The 20,746-nt window shown below is 37.3% G+C and overlaps 1 protein-coding gene across 2 annotated transcripts in view; it reads left to right on the forward strand.

Moving 5' to 3' along the window:
• The window catches only part of LOC148943363 (rab GTPase-activating protein 1-like), a 263,084-nt gene that overhangs the window by 180,881 nt on the left and 61,457 nt on the right, over positions 1-20,746 (forward strand). The window contains exon 15 of one of the 2 annotated variants that reach the window (XR_016143011.1): positions 4,182-4,319. Coding sequence is in view for 1 of the 2 variants with exons in the window: in XM_089101934.1 (XP_088958060.1) it covers positions 4,182-4,370 (189 nt within the window). In the remaining variant the exon portion in view is untranslated. Of the gene's footprint in view, positions 1-4,181; positions 4,371-20,746 lie in introns of those variants that run through there. The other variant, XM_089101934.1, reaches the window with a different exon arrangement.

Consider the following 20,746-nt stretch of genomic DNA (forward strand, 5'->3'; position numbering starts at 1 on the left):
AGTTCTAGTGGTTAATTGAAAACCTACAACCGTAAGTCTTTGGGGTGAGAGGAGCCTTAGTTCTAAAAAAATCTTGGAGTGCAGCCTCTTCCCTAAAAGCCTTGGTCCCAGGATAAGGGCCGAAAAGTTTTTTTTTCGATTGGATTGAAACTTACATCCTTATGTCTTCAGATTAAGGAGACCTCAATTTAGAAAGAATAATTTAAAAAATGGTTTCCCCCTTAAAACTGGCCAGAAAAGGGCCAAAAACTTCTTTCCCGGCCACCATTCAGGAAAGAGGTGGTCACAAAGACTTGGAATGGGTCATTTAATATGGTCATATTGTTCAAAATAGTCAAAAGGTCTGATTAATACGCCTCCAGGGAGGCATGGCCCCACAACCTCTGGGACAAGAGCTGTATATAATACAAATTTCTAATTATTTACACATAATTTTTATAATGGTAAAAAAGGGGGCTTGGTTGATATTTGATGTGTAACTGGATCGTAGCTATCAGCTATCAGTCTCTAAAAGCAATTCAACAAATATTTTTTTCCGGGTAGGTCCCAGAAATAGGCCAAAAAACTATTTTTCCTTGATCAGTTTGAAACCTACAGCCATAAGCCTATGAATCAAGAAACCCTTAATGTACAATGAAAATATTCAGTGGTGCGCCCCCTTCCCATTAATGGGGCAAAAAAAGAGCCCTGGTTATTTCTCCGATTGGCTCGAAACTTACATATTTAAGTCCTCGACCTAAGGAAACCCCATTGTGGAACGGAAAATGTAAGAAAAACTGATTCCCCTCAACCGGGCCCAACAACAGGGGCGTAACTTGATATGGGGCAGGTGATATGCAACTGCCCCTCCCAGACCTTATCCCCACATACTGCCCACTCCTTCACAACTCTCAGGGAAAGGGTTTTAAGTTATGCCCTGCGGGCATATAAGAACGATGTTGGCACAATGTATTATTTATTTTTTTTTTTTTTTCTTTAGACCAGGGCACTTCGTATCGAAGAAGTTGTCGTAGAAACTTTGAAAAGGGCTCATTCAATTGGAAATTGGAGTGGCTTGTGCCCTTTTTAATAGTTGAAAGTGATTGGAAGGCAACTAACGCCCTTTCCACGCCCACCATTTCCCGAAACATCCAATCAAAATTATTAGATAGCTGTTTAGTTAAGCATAGTTGATTTCCAAATAGAAATTATGTTTTTGAGGAGGACACTCCCCCACAGCCCTCAGGGCAAGGGTTGTAAGTTATACCCAGGGGGCATATAAGGTTTTTTTTATAGAAAGCGTTGTCGTAGAAAGTTCAAAAAAAGTTCATTCGATTAGAAATTCAAAGGGCTAGTGCCTTTTTTAATAGTCGAAAGTGATTGGAGGGCAACTAAAACCCCTCTCACGCCCATCTTCTTTTCCACAGGCACATCCAATCAAAATTGTAAGATAGCCATTTTGTTCAACGTGGTTGAAAGTTCTGGAAATTAGGTCTTTGAGGATGACAACCCCCCACAGCCCTCAGGGCAAGGGTTGTGTTATGCCCTGGGAGCATTGTGGTAGAAACTTCAAAAAGGGCTCATTCGATTGGAAATTGAAATGTCTAGTACCTTTTTTAATATTCGAAAGTGATTAAAGGGTAACCAACCCCCCTTTTACGCCCATCATTTTCTCAAACACATCCAATCAAAATTTTGAGATATCTATTTTGTTCAACGTAGTTGAAAGTTCTGGAAATTAGGTCTTTTATGATGATAACCCCCTCAGGGCCATCAGTGCAAGGGTTGTAAGTTATGCCCTTGGGGCATATAAGGTTTATATAGAAAGTTGTTCTAGAAATTTCAAAATGGGCTCGTATGATTGGAAATTGAAATTGCCCTTTTTAATAGTCGAAAGTGAGTGGAGAGTAATTACCGCCCCCTCTCTCGCCCACCATTTCCCCAATTACACATAACAAGGTTTTTTATAGATATAAGGGGTATAAGGTTCTTATAGAAAGCTTTGTCGTAAAAACTTCAAAAAGGGCGCATTCAATTGGAAATTGAGAGGGCTAGTGCCCTTTTTAATAGTCGAAAGTGATTGGAGAGTAACTCATCCCCTTTTCACAACCCCTCGTCATCCAAACACCTCAAATCGAAATGTTGCGATAACTATTTTGTTCAACGTAGATGAAAGTTCTGGAAATAAGGTATCTGAAGATGGCATCCCCTCCCCCCCAGCCCTCAGGGCAAGGGTTGTAAGTTATGCCCTGGCAGCATATAAGGTTTTTATTGAAAGCATTGTCGTAGAAACTTCTAAAGGGCTCATTTGATTGGAAATTGAAAGGATTAGTGCTTTTTTTAATAGTTGAAAGTGATTGGAGAGTGACTAACGCCCCTCTTACGCCCACCATTTCCCCAAACACACCCAGTCAAAATTTTGAGATAGCCATTTTGTTTAACGTAGTTGAAAGTTCTGGAAATTAGGTCTTAGAGGATGACAACTACCCTAACAGCCCTTAGGGTCAGAGTTGTAATATATGCCCTGGGGATATATAAGGTGTTTATAGAAAGCGTTTTCGTAGAAACTCAAAAAGGGCTCATTCGATTGAAAATCGAAAGGCCTAGTGCCCTTTTTAATAGTCGAAAGTGAATGGAAGGCTTGACATTTTATAGTAAAGATCGATGTGGGTATAATGTATTATTATTTTTTGTTGTTGTTGTTTAGACCATGGCACTATGGTTTACCTTTGAAAAGAAAAGTTTCTCAATTTACTCTCTTAGCATTTGCGAATTACAATCGTGTTGTGGAGCAACAATACTGCTTCTGTAGTTGTTTGTTTTGTTTATTTGAATGGTGACTAACGGTCTTGTAGGTAAATAGTTGGGAAAACGAAATTGTTTCCGGTATGGGAACCGTGAAACGAAGAAGAAAAGTTCCCCTGGAGTTGGCCAAATTTCTAGTAAACGAAATTGGTATCGGTTTTTTATAAAATGCTCTTCTCTTTATCAAGTTATCAAACTGTTTTTTTTTTTATCGAACTTTAAAAGGTGGTACTGCCATCCAGGTCTTGGGCGAGGGGGGTGGAGGGAGGTTTTCAGTATCTTATTAGTTGCATAACTACCAAAACGGATTGCCATATCTGAACCCAATTTGATAGAAAGTAGAAGCTATAAAAGATTTAAAGCTAAACTGGTATATCAAGACAAGCCCAAAAAAGAACATTGTGTAAAACAACAGGTCTAATGCCAGTAAAAAAGAAGAACAATCAAATGAATATGTTACCTGCATACAGCTAGGCATCCTCAGCGTTGAGAAAGAATGTATCTGAACCGTAATAACTTAAAAAATAGAAAGCTTAAAAAAAATAAACAGAGAAAAGTCAAGCCAATATATACGACAGGTAATATATAGGGATAGTTATATATACGAAAACTATATATACAAAAAAACTACGGAAGTAGAATATATGTTTCAACACAGTGAGATACTTCTGTAGCAACACAGAAAGAATTCATAATAAGATAATAAAGCGAATTGAAAAAAGAAATAATTTTTTCCTATTGAGCAATAATCTTTTCGTTTGTATTCAGTGCAGTTATTCATTTGGTTTTATTCTCTTTTAAATTTCTTCGTGACCTAGTTACAATTTTGGATAATAGATTTGTTTTTTAAAATAATAGTACTATGAATTTAATCATTATTCAACCTACCCTTAATTGCTACCCTCTATTATGCTACCCTCTATTAATTGCTAAATCTGTGATTTTTTTTTTCAATTTATTTACATGGCTTCTTTAGTCCATTATGTAAAACCTATATCATTAGAAGTAGCTGTCGCTTTCTCAAACTGTAGAAAATGGTCAGGATTATCAAATTTATGCTCTTCCAAACAGAAACAAAAGTTTCAGGAGTTTTTTTTTTAAATTTGAGATTCTTTATCTATAAATTTGTGGATGCTGTAGATGGATTTGAACAACCCATAGTAGCAAAAAGGATGCCAGGGAAAATTTATCTTCTTGGAGAGAATGTTCTGATATTCCCCTCCGTATAGCGTATAAGACTTCGTAAGTATCCAAAGGACAGTGGACAAAATGCCAGAACTGCATATCAAAGAATAAATGAATTTGTAAAGAAATGCAATTTTAAAGTGATCTTCCTGATAATCTGATCATTAACTTCAGAAGCTAATGGTTAGCACTATTGTGGTTTTATTTTTCAGGCTGAACGAAAGCTTGATGCTTTCAGTCGAGAGCTTCAGTCTTCTCGACGGTCCTTAAAAGAAGTAGAAGAAGATAAGAAATGTTTAGAAGCGGAATCATCTCAAGTCAAGGACATGCTGAAAAGAGAAATAGCCAAAAATGAAGCTGAGAGCCAAAGGAATACAGTTATCATAACTGAGTACAAAAAGGTATGCACTTTTCTACTTGAAGCTGGGATAAGATTCAAAAGTCATTTTACTAATACTACTACTAATACTAACTCACCACAGCACCAAGCCGCCTGAGGCCAAAACAGCTACGTAAGCTCCTCCTCCATCCCAATCTATTGAAAGCCCCCTCTTTACACCCTCCAAAAAAATTCCCATTTCCCTTAAATATTTCCTTACGACATCCTCCCACGCCAACCGGGGACGACCTGCTTTTCGTCAAAGCATTTGAACTAATGCATTGTTTCAATCTAGCTAAGATCGTTTGTCCTCGCGTACTTCGTGCAAAAATTTCCAATTGGTTAAGAACAATCCACTATGTTGTTTAGGATTAATCGGCCCATTAAAACTAGCTTGGGGTATGGGGTGTACCCCTGTATGGGGGTATGGATGTACTGGAAATAAACCATACGTGTATTTCGAGCAAATGTGTTGCCCTAAGAGGGCTCCGCTCTCTAAGTCTCCCATGTTATCAAGCACTTGCTTCTTCCAATGGCAACTGCTGTGGTCGTTAACCTATAAAAAAAAAAAAAAAAAATTAAAGCTGTCTATGTGTTAGAATGCAGCATTTATAACATCAAGCAAGCAAAACTTACTATATGAAATGGGGGTAAGGGGTACAATTCTAAAGGGGACTGCACCAAATAAATTAACAATTTCAAGAGTTGTCGCGATACAAAAAATCTTGATGATTTTTTTATTAATGCAATAGATGGTTCTCATACCTAAATTTTCATGAGTACCAATTAAGCCTTGTTTTCATAGTCCTACTGCTCAATGCTGCACTATCAATGTTGCCAGCAGTTTTTTAATTTCTATTAAACACCTGTCGGTACTTGTGTCTTATAGCCACCACACTCATGTTCTGTCGAGAAGTGAACTTTGGTTAATGCTAATGAAATAAAACAAGACATGATGAAAATATAATACTTTATCAACAAAATTATGAAAACTACAGCAAAGAATTATGGAAGGTGGGCCGCCCAGACCACATTATATTAAATGCGTAGCCTAAACTAACCTAACCTAACCAAAATACCAACTATATATTTAATTAAAATATAGCTACAATTTAGTTTCCCACTAAGCCGAAATAATATTGTCTGGTATAAAGACCATGAAAACCGGCGGTTCTAGGTGAATACTCCCCTCCCCCCGCGCTAACCATCCGCAACAGACATCGAAACAAAATATTCATTTTCACATGGGGTCCCAATCTAGCCCATGTCTGCCGCTTCCATCTTACAAGCCCATTTTTTGGGTTCTGTAATTGTACCCTTATACTGTGCTTCTCTCCACCTATTCTCTTTCCAATCATCTTCCAAATAGTACCTATTCATTGGCAATGCTCAGCCCTGCAATTTGAGCAAATTTCAATTTTTCGAATTTTGGGTCATTTGCCTGGGACTCTGGGCAGGTGGGCGCCCCCGAAAATTGTCCCAAATTTCTCTCTCGCTCTAGCACTTGTTCACGGATGTCTAATTCCGTGAATGGTTAGACCTTCTTAAGACAATAGGCGGGCGTGCCTTGTTTGCCTCTCATTACAGGCAATGTAACGGTCTCATGTCAATTTTAAATTCTTGGTCAACATGCCTGAAACTCTAGGCAGGTATGTCTTTCCGAAAACTAACAAAAAGGTACCTGTCCTATAAGAGTCATGCTTACTTCCGCCATTTACCCGTGCCGCAGACATTTAAACATTTGCCTCTAAACTACTTGGACTATCCGTCTTGGCTTTTCTCTTTCTACAATCAGCCATGTCTCCGTGGGGGGGGGTATTAGCCGGGGGGGGGGGTAAACGCCGGCCACCAAACTGGAATGTTGGTAATACAAGATACCTCTTGAAATTTCAAGAGGTATACCTAACGATATGTTTATGTTTGGATCCTGTTGCAAAAATGAAATATCTTTTGCTCGCAAAACTTTTATAAATGCTCCAATCAGGTTTCAAAGGAAAATTTAGCCATTTCAGGCTTTATAATCAAATATAGTGGAAACCAGCTTATAATTTTCAAATGCCAGCCACTTTTGACTGGAGTATGATGCATCATTTAACGCGCCGAGTCTGAATATGTGACGATTATTATGAATTGTTATTTAAATTTTTGGCATTGTCCGCCCCCCCCCCCACCTAGCAGATTACGCTTTTTCCAAACTTCTTTCGATTAGTAAACGCTTATAAGTAAATATTCGCTATGAATTCTTTTTTTCAGCGCTTGGTCTGTGCAGGTAAGGTAAGACATACATACAACTATAACATTCGCTTACTTTTTCTGTTTTTAGTATCAATATTTTTTGATTGGGTTATTTTTCTGAAACAAAATTTCGGACGCAAACTGCTTTACTTTTCATGTAGAATCAAACAGTTCGTGGTAACGAACTGTAAGTAAGCAGCGACCCGGCTCAATGGTAACTGAAAGTCTAAAAAATCGGAATTTTGATACCTATCTACAAAAATGTGGAATTTTCCATTTTTTGACAGAAGAAAGATCACGGATGCGTGTTTATTTGTTTTTTTGTTGTTTTTGTTTTTTCTTTTTCCCAGGGGTAATCGTATTGACCCAGGGATCCTAGAATATCGTAGGAGGGCTCATTGGAGCGGAAATTAAAAGTTCTAGTGCCCTTTTTAAGTGACCAAAAAAATTGAGGACAACTAGGCCCCCTCCCACGCTCATTTTTTTCCCAAAGTCACCCGATCAAAATTTTGAGATAGCCATTTTGTTTAGTATGGTCGAAAATGTGATAACTATGTCTTTTAGGATGACTTAATCCCACGAAGCCCCCGCGGGGGGGCTGAAAGTTATGAACTTTACCCAATGTTAACATATAGCATTGATTATTGGGGAGTATACAGACGTTTTCAGGGGGAATTTTTTCTGGTAGTGGGGGGTGTGGGTGGGTCGGGGGTTATGTGGGAGGATCTTTCCACGAAGGAAGTTTTCATGGGGGAAGGGACATTGCTATGAAGGGGACGCTGGACTCCCCAGCATTATTTAAAAAAAATAAATCAGAAATTAAATGTAAAAAAACAAGTTTTTCAACTGAAAGTAAGGAGCAACATCAAAACTTAAAACCAACAGAAAATATTAGCTATATGATCTGGGTTCACACCCTAGTCAATACCTCGCTCTTTAAGCCAAACATTTTTTAGTACTTTTATAAGAACTATTTATTCTAATTAACGGCCTTTGTGATTAAAGGGTAATTTTTAAAGAATTGGAACAAAATTCGAACTTTAGCTTAAAGAGCAAGGTATTGACTAGGGGCCGAACCCCTAATATACGTATTAAAAATATGTGAATATAGAAGTTCGATACGTAAGTTAATTCGTAAGTTACGTATATTTTTTACTAATAAAAACGTTCATAAATAAAATTAAACATCTTTAGAGAAATTCATTTAACCAAATAAAAGTAAAATTAATATGCAAATTTTATTTCAAATACTCGTGTACGGTGAGCCAAAATAAAAACCTGCATTAATTCAAAATCGTTTCAAAACTGAACAAAAAAACAAGTTTTTTTAACTGAAAGTAAGGAGTGACGTCAAAACTTAAAACGAACAGAAATTATTCCGTATATGACAGGGGCTGTCCCCTCCTCAGCGCCTCGCTCTTTTCGCTAAAGTTTGAATTTCTCACAACTTTTTTTTTAAACAGTAATAAACTTTAGCGTAAAGAGCGAGTCGCTGAGGAGGGGACAGCCCCTTTCATGTACGGAATAATTTCTGTTCGTTTTAAGTTTTAATGTCGCTCCTTACTTTCAGTTAAAAAAACTTGTTTTTTTATTTAATCAAAATACAAGAACGATTTTTAGCGCTTGTCAAAGTTTTGAAATTATTTCCTATGCGCAAAACTTTTCTGCTGGTAATTTCCCTCCAAAGCTAACAGATATCTATGGAAATAGAGATAAATATCGCACCCATCGCTTAATTTTTATAGATATTTAGCGTGGTTGGGATAACGGGACACACTGTATAAGTTAATATGTAACTGTATTACAAACTTCTTAAAAAATTTAAATTTCCCAAATCGCATTGATTGAGAAATTTTCTTCTCATTTGTACGCCCAACCCTCGAGCAAAAGCAGCAAACACAGGACGATCCTGCCCCCGCTAGCCCCAGTTACGTCCCGTACCCGGAGACAATACAAGCTCAACCCAGTGGCATGCCGTACGACTCGCTATCAGCATTCCTTTATCCCCTTTTTTAAAGACATGTTCAACAAATCCTAAGAAAAGTAATATGGTTTTATTCATTTTTTGTGGTCGTATTTGTTATTTAACTTTGTCGTATTTGTAAAAACCCTCGGTATTAGTGCTTCTAGCGCTAAAAAGAGTAAGTTTAATAAAATATGTCTATGTCTATGTGCATGAGTACGCCTGTCCTGTTTTGACATCCTGGCATCTCCATTGAATTGCTGGACAGAATAGAGGCAGTCCAAAAAAGGTGCCTTAGAATTATCTTTAATGAGGGTAAAGTGCCTTATATTTCCCTTTTCTGGAGAGCCAATCTAGTTATCCTTAAGGAAAGGAGAGCAAAAATTACCTTGCGTTTTGCTAACAATGCCCGTCACAATCCTCGGACAACTGCCGTTTTCCCTGGTCAATATTCGCCCTTTCGTCCCCGCCTCCCGCATTCTTCCTCAACAAAAATTCCCTCTTCTTTCCCCAATAAAAGTTTTCACTGAAAGATACAGAAAAACTTTAATCCCTTATATAGTTGACATATTCAATTAGTGAATTTCCTCCCCTCCCCCCTATCTTCCTTTTCACCTTATATTTTTGGTATTCATTTTGCAAGTTTCGATCTTTCTATTTTTGGTCGCGTAACTAAATTGTTTTGTTTTAATTATGTTATCCCCTTGTTTGTTTTACGAGGGTTTCTCTTTTTTCACATTTCGCTGATTCGGTATTGACCTTTTAGTTTTTGAGTTTTAATTGTTTTTGACATTTTTATTTATTTGACGTTGACCCTTTTATAATTTTGTTGTTGTTGCTTATTTTTCGTGTTTCTTTGTTTTATTCATGCTAAAGTGTGAATTCGGCCAATTTGGGCTTGGGGTAGCCGTTTTTCAATAATAAATCTTATATTATATAAACCCAAAAAAAAAAAAAAAAAAATTGGGTCGGCTAAAAAGTATTGACTTGGCGCCCATATGCAGTGATTCTGTCCCTACCTAAAATTATGATAATTCAGACAAGTTGACCTCATTCATAGTGAAGAAACAATTAATTATCCACGTTTTGTTTTAATTATTAAATGATTAATTGTTAAGGTGTTTTTTCATATTTAGAAGGTAACTTGACGGAGAAATTCCAGCCCTTGAGAACCGAAAAATTTTCTTGACCCTTGTGCCGATTCTGGCTCATTCTGCCGATTCAGGAATTTCAGGGAAATTCCTAATTTTTCAAACTCCCTATTTCTACTAACAACACAATCATTAAAAATAAACTTTGTACTTCAGCGTGGGAAAAAAATTGTAACGCTACATTTTGATGTTATTTTTCAAGACGATTGTAACCAAGGTCTACTTTCTTAGATATAAATTATGATGAATATTCTACAATGTAGCTTCGGAAACATCTCTAAATAGCTAGACGTCTAGCAAATAAAGTATTCCATGAATAAATGGTGGAAGTTATGCTTTGAGGCTGGATATGATATGACACACATTAGACACAAACCAGGGCAATCCAATATTCGACGGTGAATTGTTTATAGACTCAAGTGGCCAGGGAATACCAATTTGTTGGAACAATATATTTTTCTGTCTCATCCAAGTACTATTCAAGGTCGTGTTGTTGATTCTTCTTTTCGTCTTCCTATAGTGCTTAATGGATTTAATTACAGTAACATGTGGCGCTTATAGATGTTTCTTGTTTTTATATAATAATGCGCAAAGATGTTATTTTTTTTGAAAACATTTTCCTTTAATGACTAATTTTTTTTCTTTCTTTTTTTAAGTACTATTTAGAATATCGATTTTTGGTCATTTGCCGACACCAAGTAACTCTAATTCTGCGAATGACTTGGATAACTATAGTTTTAATTGAGTATTATTTTTATTAAAGTAAGTGATTTTAAGTAATACCAGGGGGAAATTTTATTGCTTTTACATTGTTTGACCTCACTCGTTGGGTCATGCTGGAATTTTTGGAGATCATTTAGCGACTGAACTTAATTCTCAATAGACTAATTTTAACGGCATGTATGGTATGTTATGTTTTGTATTGTGTATATGGTATGTTAAAGCGCTGGACCAGCTATGGACTGGCTTAAACCTGTCAATCGGGCTGTGGGTCGACTTAAAAAAAATTTCAACGATAAAAACCAGTCGCAAACATGGGCGCCCATATGGGGGGGCTGGGGGGGCTCTTGTCCCCCCTGGCTGAATGATGCTGCCTTATTTTTATATTTTTGTTCTGAGATTTCTATTATATAGCATTAAAAGTAGCAATTAGACAAAGTTTGCCCCCCCCCCCTGGAATTCAGCTTATGGGCGCCCATGGCTCGCAAATGAGCGTCAGTCCCAAGTCAGTTTCTACAAAGGCCTTTGGGGCATTCATTCATCTAACGGGGCTGGTAAATTCTTTGAAAATGTTATTAAAACATTAAAAAGTACCGGTACTTATGTATTATGCGGGCTCTAGTTTCTCTGATTTTGCATGGCGTAACAGACCTAATTTTTGGTTTGGGCAGAGCCTTGCTTATTTTTTTCTTGGGGGGATGGCTATTGCAAAATTTGACTTCAATTTTCAACTTCAAGGCCGGTACAAAACACACGTCAAAAGCCGAAAAACACAGTGTGCTACTCATATAAGCTTACTTTTACCATTGGAAGACTATACTATTGGATGACTGTATCCAATGGTCTTTCGGATAATTTTACCACAGAATAAGAGCCATGTTGAAGCACCAAATATCTGAACGCTCTTTTGTTCTCTTTTTGTCTTTGGATGTGGCTGAACACATTTTACCATATACAATTACTGTATGTGGAATGCCAAACGGGAAATGCTACAATCACCCGACAAAACCCGTCAAACGGCTATTTGCAAGATCAAATTTGACTTGACATTGTTGTTTCTCATAGAGATAGCAATATTTAAGCAAATGTTTTTTGGGGTTTAAGGAGGAGGTGCCTAGGTACCTAGGTTAGGTTGCGTATATAATATAAGCTATGCTTAACCCTCCGCCCCCCTAATGTGCAAATATATAGCCTAAATTTGTTTCTAAACTATTATATATTTATCCTATTTTATTTCATTAGCATTAACCAAACTTGACTTCTTTAGCGGCGCCCGCGTAATGCATAAGTACCAAAATACCATACCTCCCGATTTGATTTGCTCACTATAATGTTAAAAGTAGTAATGTCATAAACCTAGACCTATAAAATTTGTTTTCAAATAATATGAATAAAATGTATGCCAGGAAAGTAAATAACCTCATAACGTTTAATAGTAAACCTCATAATAAATGAACTTATAACGTTTGTAATTATTCCCAGTATATAGGAACCAGCTAGTGTTAACCCTTATATTTCTTGATATATACGTTCTAAAGCAATCTTGCCCATTTTCCAGGAGGTGCTTAATTACACTGCCCATCTCCTTAATACAACATCTCAAACCCACGTCATAGTTCAAACCTTATTCTTAACGTTTATGGTCTCTCTGAAACAAGCAATTTTGCGACAAGCCCGCAGTCGAAACTTGCATCAAAAGGACAAGCATGGGCGTACGTAGCTTCTTGTCTAGGGAATGGAGGGCGATTTTGTGATGGAGGGAGGGGGGGGGGGGTATATTTTCAGTTCACAAAACCTGACATTTCCAGCAAGTTCTGTCATACCTATGAAATCTTTATTAATAAGTAATCACCAAAAATCCTCAATAAGCTTCAGCATTAATCTTTTTGAATTAGAGCTAAGTCTTAACAACCATCTACCTTTTATCAACTGCTTTTTTAGCCATTAACCTTTTTTCAACCTTCTGCTTTTTCAACCACCTGCTTTTTCAACCATCTGCTTTTTCAGCCCTATCTAGTGTAAATTTGAAGTTCTAAGGGGCAGCAGGTTCCTGCCCCCCTCCCGTACGTCCATGAGGACAAGTTACTTATGTCATTGGATTCATTAGTCTCAAATTCGCCAAACCAGAATTGTGATTACATACCTATAGTATAGTAAGTTCTGTCATACCAATGAAATCTTTATTAATAAGTAATCATCAAAAATCTTCAATAAGCTTCAGCATTAATCTGCTTGAATTGGAGCTAAGTCTTTTCAACCATCTAGCTTTTATCAACTGCTTTTTTAGTCATTAACCTTTTTTCAACTTCTTTTTCAACCTTCTGCTTTTTCAACCATCTGCTTTTTCAGCCCTATCTAGTGTAAATTTGAAGTTCTAAGGGCCAGCAGGCCCCTGCCCCCCTCCAGTACGTCTACTTTTTTGGGAGGATTACACTTTCTTAAAAATAAGAAAATTGTCCTTTTTTTAACTATTTTTATCTAATTTTCCAAGTATTTTCGATCTAGTGTGCACCGTGCACCTTCATATCGTGTGCACCTTAATAAATGTAATAAATATTGGTATCCACTGTCCAGCCAAAACTAGGTAAGTAGTCCCGAAATCCCCAAACCATGGTGGCATGTAATCAAGCTTGAATTAAAGATAAAATTTTGCTAATTGTAGGCTACGGTTAAACAGTATAATCGGCCAAACAGCGTAATTAGGATAACTTGGTCATTTATAGGCTATCATCAAAGCCAATCCATTAGAGGTAGTCACGGTGAAATACACCCTTCCTGGGTAAAGCACCTGGCTTCCACAGATAGAAAATATTCTAGTTCTTCTAAATCATACATGGCATAAATCTTTTTTCCCTAAAATATAAGACATTTTGGCACTATGGTACATATTCAAGAAAGGGTAACCCTTGCAGGCCTATCCTGATTACTCAAGCTCTAAATAAGGAGATTTGAAACAAACCATTTTCCAAGCACAAACTGGCTTCAGAAAGCATCATACTTCAACAGATGCAGTTGTTCGCTTAAGGGGGGACACCAGTCCAAAGCCGTTTTGGCCGATTCGAGCCCTTTTCCTGGTCGGCAAAAAGGCTCAAACACAAAGGTATCAGATTTCACACAGACTTGAGTAAACAAACTCGAAGAGGGCGACTTCCAGGGGTTCCTTACACTTTCCATATTAGTTACATTTTATGATAGATACTTTCACGGAGTGTAATAGGTAGGCGATTGAGTTAGGTGATTGAATGGTTAGGCGATTAAGTTAGGTGATTAATTATGGATTAATTGGTTGCATAGGATTTTGTCGATTTCTTTTTTCATCTTTTCTCATAGCAATTATATATGTATGAACAAACTGCTCTTCCACCCAGGGATTTAGCCAGAGTAATCATATTTTCAACCCTTCTCGGGCTCGAAAGTGCTTTTATAATGTATAAAAATGCAATAAAAATGACAGTTCATAATGCGGATTTCAGAAAATTTTGCCGCTCCGCGGCAAAATCAAATTGAATCAAATGCTATAATATTAGGTTTTATTTATGACTGTAAAATGGGTGTCCTGAAAGTAAATATAAGGAAAATATACTTTTTAATGTGACGAACTCTTCTGGCACTTCTCGGTAGAAAAGATATAAAAATTGCAAATAATGAATCATGATTCTGGCATGATGAGAGCTGGGGTAGCCTATCCAGGTAATTTTAATATCTTTCTAAACCAAATCATAAATATTCGAAATAAATGCCACTGATCTAAAGCCCATTAACCGTATAATGCACATAGGATTAAACCTAAAATTAGGCGCCTGGTCGTATGTAGCTCGAGAAATCCAGCTAAAATACTAAATTTTGGTGACGGTTTCGGTTCTGCGGGCCGAAAATATTTCCATCATTTTTACCGAAGTGGCTTGCCCCCCCCCCCCCCTGAAAAAGCTGAAGTGATGGGCCTGGAACTATCAAATATTATTGACTAGTTATAATTGATACAGTAGATATGGAACTTATAATAGAACTGGGGACTAGTTACAATATAACTGGTTCAATATTATTCAAGGACCTACCACATAAGCTATGGCAGTTCCTTGTAGGCTACTAGCATTCATTAGAGGACCTAAAATAAACAAAGAAACTCACATGTGGCCAAGCACGAGTTTCTCGTAATTTTCAAGAAGATACGGCAGGTCAACAATCCAGCGCGAACCTTTGTGCAGTTCCGATTGTAGATTTCGTCCAGAAGTGATAGTTTTCATCGGCTCAATTAGTTCGGTAGGGGGGTTTGCAGAACTTGAACTTGATCCCTTTCCAAAACTTGACTCTTTTAGAATTGGGTCTAACACCAAATGCTGGAACAAATACTTAGGCAAACTTGCCCTACCTCTTGCACGGTAGGCTAATTTCAATTTTTCACGATGGGCCTGAACATTTGGCAAATCCAACCCACGCTTATTTCTCCTTTTTCCCATAGTTGTCAAACTTGATTGTTGAATTCACAATTTCCCAGTACATCCAACTTATTCGCACAATTTGTCGAATGTCCAACTCTCAAGCTAACGCTTTCATACACACTAACGCATTATACACGCATTATAACGCATTATACACACTAAATAAATCATTTCAAGAGCTAAAGCTTCACTAAATCAGTGTCCAACTGACCGCTTTTGAACAAAAGGAAGCGTTAACCCCCTCAGCATAATTTATGCGCCCACATCCGTTTGATTCCAAGTATTTTAGGCTCTTTGTCGGGTGATAAGCACTTTGAAACGTTGGTATGTAAACTATTCGAAGGGACTGCAGTCAGCAAGTGTTTTTTATAAAAATATGCTGCAAATGCTTCAATAGAATATTTTTCGCTGCATTTTTAAGTACCAATTACGACAATATTGACTGCATCGATCTTGCAGGCAAACCCAAAATAGGCTTTTGAGTTTTTTTGGGATTTCAGGAAAAATAGGTGTTGGCTTTAGCATTTTGCTAAATCAAAATGTTCACCTGATTCTATTCTATTAGCAAAGACTGAGACCGCCTAACTACCTCAACTATTAATGTCAGACAGACTCAAAACGCTTACTATGGGAGAAATAGGAAGGTCGCTTCTAGTATGGTCGCCCCTTAACTAACACACTCAAGGAAGTATTTGGATAAGGAAACCTAGTCGTTTCTTTTGTAGACTAAGAGGGGGATTGTGATAATCTGTATAACTAGCAGTTGCTTGCTAAACTTCATAGAAGTTCATGATTCGCGGTTAATGTTTCAGAGATTGAGTTTCTTGCTTATAATGCCCATGGTAAAACCACAACTTATTTATCTGTTGCAGTCGCAAGTATAGCAATTATAGAGTCTATAGAGGCCTTGTGTATGATCCAGACCAGCCTAGTACTCGTGCACTTACGGTAGAACACGCCAGAGTAGGTTTCTGCGCCAAACTATCTGCACTATCTGCACTAAAGCTATCCCAAACTATATGCACTAAAGTACAGTTATATAAAATTTATATTGGCTAAATTGCACTGTTCCCTGGCTCTGCCCCACGCTCCGTGTATTTCACCACTTTGGGATTCGCTTTCTGAAACCGAGCGGTTGAAGGTTCGTACGAGATTATTTGAAGTTTTTGTTAAATTTCCCATCGTTGTGAAGGAGTAATTTATATATATATATATTTTTTAATGTCCTGTTTGTGACCCTTTAGATGTCGTGAATAAATGTAGAGATGGATGTTCAGGAATGTGAATTATTTGTTTCATGTTCCGCCATTTCGCATTATTTATGAGTACTTTCATCTATTAATTCTGCGTTTTGTACTGTTTAGGATTTGATTTTTTCTTTATGGTTTTCAGTTTGTTTCGTTTCTTCTCCCTATTCTACTTTTTTTTTGTACGCTTGTAAGTGAGCAGAAAATAAGCTGATCTTACAACTCGGCCTACCCTGAAGGCTAATACCGTTTTTGAAAGTTTCATTGAGAATCAGTCATTCACTATTCAACTTGCCTCTACTCCATCTACGAAAATCCCATCGACAAAACAGTCCTTAGCCGTCCAGTCTTTGCAGTTTGTCTACGTGACATGAATTTTACCCCTTATAATACGCTGATTATATAGGGAAGTCGGGGTTGAACTGGAAAAAATTGGCCGATTACAGATATCTCATTTATTAATGAATGGAAAACGAAATAAGGAATGCTTGAGATTTTTTTGTAGATTTTTTTTGTTCTTCGAAATCTCTAAAAATTTACATTTATAATTTTGCTCAAAGTGTCCTAGCCAACCCCACCTAGTGGGGTTGGTTCGGAAACACTGGGGCTTGAACCGGACAAGCTAAACAAAAAGGTCAAAAATCTACCAGCAGTCCTGTACAAACGGTAGATTCGTCCATAAAACAGTTTTTTTTTTTTACTTTAAATACAGTTGTAAAAAAACTATATAAAGCATTATATGCAAATCTCATCAAGTTCCAAGGATGCTTGCCTGATAGGAACTTACTTGATCTTGAATGAGTCTGTCCGTCACTTTGGACAGGAGGAAATCTACATCACTGAACATATTTCTGTCGAAAGGCCAGTTTCCAGCCTTTTTGAAAGAAGAAGGGACATTGGCCGATGCAAACTTCTTTAGATAAGGCGTAAGACAAAGCACCGCCACCTGGTGAATAGACACCCTTTGTCCAGGGTTTAGCTGGAGTCATTCATTTAACTTTAGCTTGAGACCGCTCTTGAAAGAACCTAGAACACCAATATCTAAGGGTTGGAATTGGTGGGAACAATGTGGTGGGAAAGTTAGATGAAAAATACCGCTTTCCTTGCAGAAAGAAATACATTTCGGATCCAGGTTACTCTCATGATTATGAAGCAAAAGGAAATGAGAATTGTCTTTTGAAGAGCAGCAATGCTTCCAAAAGTGTTGTAGAGCCAAAAAAAGGACTTGCTGTTCACCCAACCCGACGAGTGTGCGGGGCCAAGGGAGTCAGGAGGACCTCCTCGTACCATCTTTGGCTTGATTTTTTTTTTGGCGGGAAAAAACGTTGTTTTGGTCAAATTCGAAGTGCCAAAGTAGGCGATTTTCACGATGAATTGAATTGAAAATCAAGTATTTTGCAGGCATCAAGGCATGGCTAATTATAGAAAAAGCCAAGACAGATAGTCCGAGTCATTGAGAGGCAAATCTGGGATAAGCCCTTTTAGGATTATATAAAAATGATTTTATTTCAATGATGTTTTTCACAATCAGTCACTTTACTTACTGAATGTGATAACTAAGTCGTGAATTCATCTAATCTTGCCTATGTAGGGCAGAGCCGGACATCGTCAGGTTTCAACCCGGAAAAGATGTCTGGATCACCCCCTCCCCCCCCCCATTAAAATCCGACAGAGATATCCATCTTGACTAAGAGCATTACAGAAAAGGTAGATAAAGTCACTTTTCACGATTCTACAATGACCAAAGAATTTAGAAAAACAAGAAAAAAAATTTCTGGTATTATACTAACAGCTTAGCACAACAAATTGCAAGGTACCAGAAAAAAAAATTACCAACCTAAATCAGTTTTTACTGTTTAACTTTTGAAAGGATTAATAAACTGAATTAGGAATTCTTCCTTGAGACATGACGGTTAGATGGCACTCCTACCAATTATTGTAGAATTTTTCCCCAAATAATGTCTGAGTAATTAAGGGTTTCCGGTTCAGCCACGTCGAGTTCAACCCCGACCTTTCCAAGCTCAACAGGCAAAATATTTGAGCTGGCCATCTCAAACAAAAAAAATCATCCATACTTTCTGATTTTTTTTTTCCAAGTTTCTCCCCTCCATAGCTGCAGAAAAATTAAGTACTTTACCGTTTTACTGAATCGAAAGGTAGTTCCTATCGATTCGACGTTAAATAATATTAAAACTGAAGAAGTTTCTCAGGTTAATTAATAAGGCGCGATTCTAGATCAAAACTTAACTTGAAGCACCACATCAAAAATGTTAGTCTACCAACAAATATCACAGAAAATGAGAATGCTAAAAAGGTTTCTATCTACCTACTGGACTGATTAATACCGTTTTAACATGCTACAGGTTCTAAACTAGGGTTTAAATTGACTATGGCCTGATAGTTTAATGTGCATACGGAAAAAAAGCTCTCAAGACAATGACACAAAAGGATATAATCCGTCTGATTTTGGTTTGAGAAATCAGATATAACTAATATTCTATTGACTGAGATCGGCGTAGCCACAGTTTTAGTTTTTTTTTTCCTTTAACTAAAAATCATTGATTATTTTTTAATTCGAAACATCTCCATAATTAGTTGCTTAGAGTTCACTTTTGTCTAAGTGCTGATAAACTTATATCTTTTATCTGATAGAGTTGAGAAAACTTGCGTACTTGTTTGAGCGAACCGATTGAACTGTAATTGATCGAACCTGCAAGGGATGTTAAAATACTCTTAAAGCCACAGTAGACAGAATATACCAGTAAGCTTATCGCAGATCATTTCTGGTCTTCGTTCTCGTTGCGAACAAAAAGCTCCTCCCACTTATTTCTGCATTAGCGGGAATATTGGTTAGTCTGTTTCCGATTGTTTCAATGCACTTTGATGGAAACAGACGGAAACAGACTAACCAGTATTCCCGCTAATCTGACTTTGCCTATGTTTATATCTGCAAAAACGTTCTCCGGAGCATTCGCACCCCGGTCCGGGTTTTTATAATGGGTGAGATAGAGAATGATCATACTGGATTATATATGAACTGTGCTTAAAGCTTACTGATTCTTAAAAGTTTAGAAAACATTTTCTGAGGCCCTACTCTTGAGACGTGATACCTAAAGTCAATAAAATGTTAGGGACAACCTATTTAAAAGAAGATAAATGTGCTGTTACTAATTTATATATGGTTAAGATCCTTAAAATACACTTGATTGAGTGCACACAGGTACCCGGATGTATCACAAGAAAAAAGTAGATTACCTCTGGGTTTTTCGTATTGGTGAAAAAATGTTATAATGGTCCCAAAACTACTCTTTTAGCCTCTAGGAGATTATGATTTTGAGCAGCCAATTACGAAAGTGTAAGTGATAGGTGTGCGCAAGGAGGTGTGGTGCGTGCGTGCCTGATGTTTCATATCATTGCCGTAAAGTCTCTTGCTCAGTGGCAAGGTTGCCACTACTGGTGATTTATTGCCAGCTCTGGTGATTTTTCATCCTCCTTGTGATTTTTAGGTGATTTTATTGAATTTGGTGATTTTTGGTGATGTTTTTTTAATTTGGTGATTTTCATTTAATTTGGTGATTTTCTACAAAAGTGGTTGACATTCCATGCATGATGGGTTTTCACTGTCTTACTGAGGTGAAATAATCAGTGACTTTCATATTTTATGTCTTTTTTTTATTCGCTATTTCTAAAGGATGGTGTTATTTTGAGCTTTTCTATATCATTTTAGCTGGGCAATCGGCTTCTTTAATCGTTTTAGCTTGGCAATTTGGCCTATTATATTCGTACTATGGATTAGATTCAAATCATCCACATTCCCTGTGCTTGCTGGACTGTGAGATGAACTAACTTCAGTATAGGTTTCTGTTTTATTATTCTTACAGTTGGCAAATAATCTTGAGACAAAGAGAGGATATATGCTTTATTCGGTTCTTTCAAGCCCTTTTTCACTGTTGTTTCTGGCCAGTTATATTGTATTACCATTTTGTGCTTTGCTTTCAGAAGGTGCAATCAGAAGTGTAAAGTCAAACAAATTACATGGCTACCAAATAAATGTTTTCATGTATCAATAAAGACAAATTGAAGTTATTGACAATAAGTTATTAGTAGTTCATTGGTCTTGATATTTGACGCCTGGCATCTAAATCTTGATCTTGAGTACATCGGTAGTTTTGCAGTCTCTTTGGCCATTGTCTTGTCTGGGTCATAAGGCTAATGCTCAAATCTTCATCATCATCTTGTAGTTTCTTGTCATGAAGTCTTGTCAGCATCGTTGATATGCTGTCATAGATCAAGAAAGAAAAGTATATGAACCTTAACATTGCTGGTTTGGACAGAGGGTTTCGAACCCTGAGGCACGCAGACGATTCAATCCGTTCCAAAACTGGCGACAATCCAGAAATATTTTGGTCATTCCTGTCTGAATGTAAGAATGTAGAAGGCGATTTTCTTTTCCCTACCTTGCCAAAATTCATGGGTATCCTGATGGCACTGCCACACTCAAGTGCTAATAAATTAGATGCAAAATAAATTAGAGCCAGAAACTTTAAGTGCTTTGATGCATGTGCACAGGTTTGTTGAAGACCCAGCAACATGGGCAATATCCTCATCACTAGTCACAAAGGCTAGGCTGGGGAAAAGGGAAG

Source organism: Artemia sp. Qi Xiang Cuo, chromosome 15, assembly GCF_049724085.1.
Source record: "Artemia sp. Qi Xiang Cuo chromosome 15, ASM4972408v1, whole genome shotgun sequence".
Taxonomy (NCBI): domain Eukaryota; kingdom Metazoa; phylum Arthropoda; class Branchiopoda; order Anostraca; family Artemiidae; genus Artemia; species Artemia sp. Qi Xiang Cuo.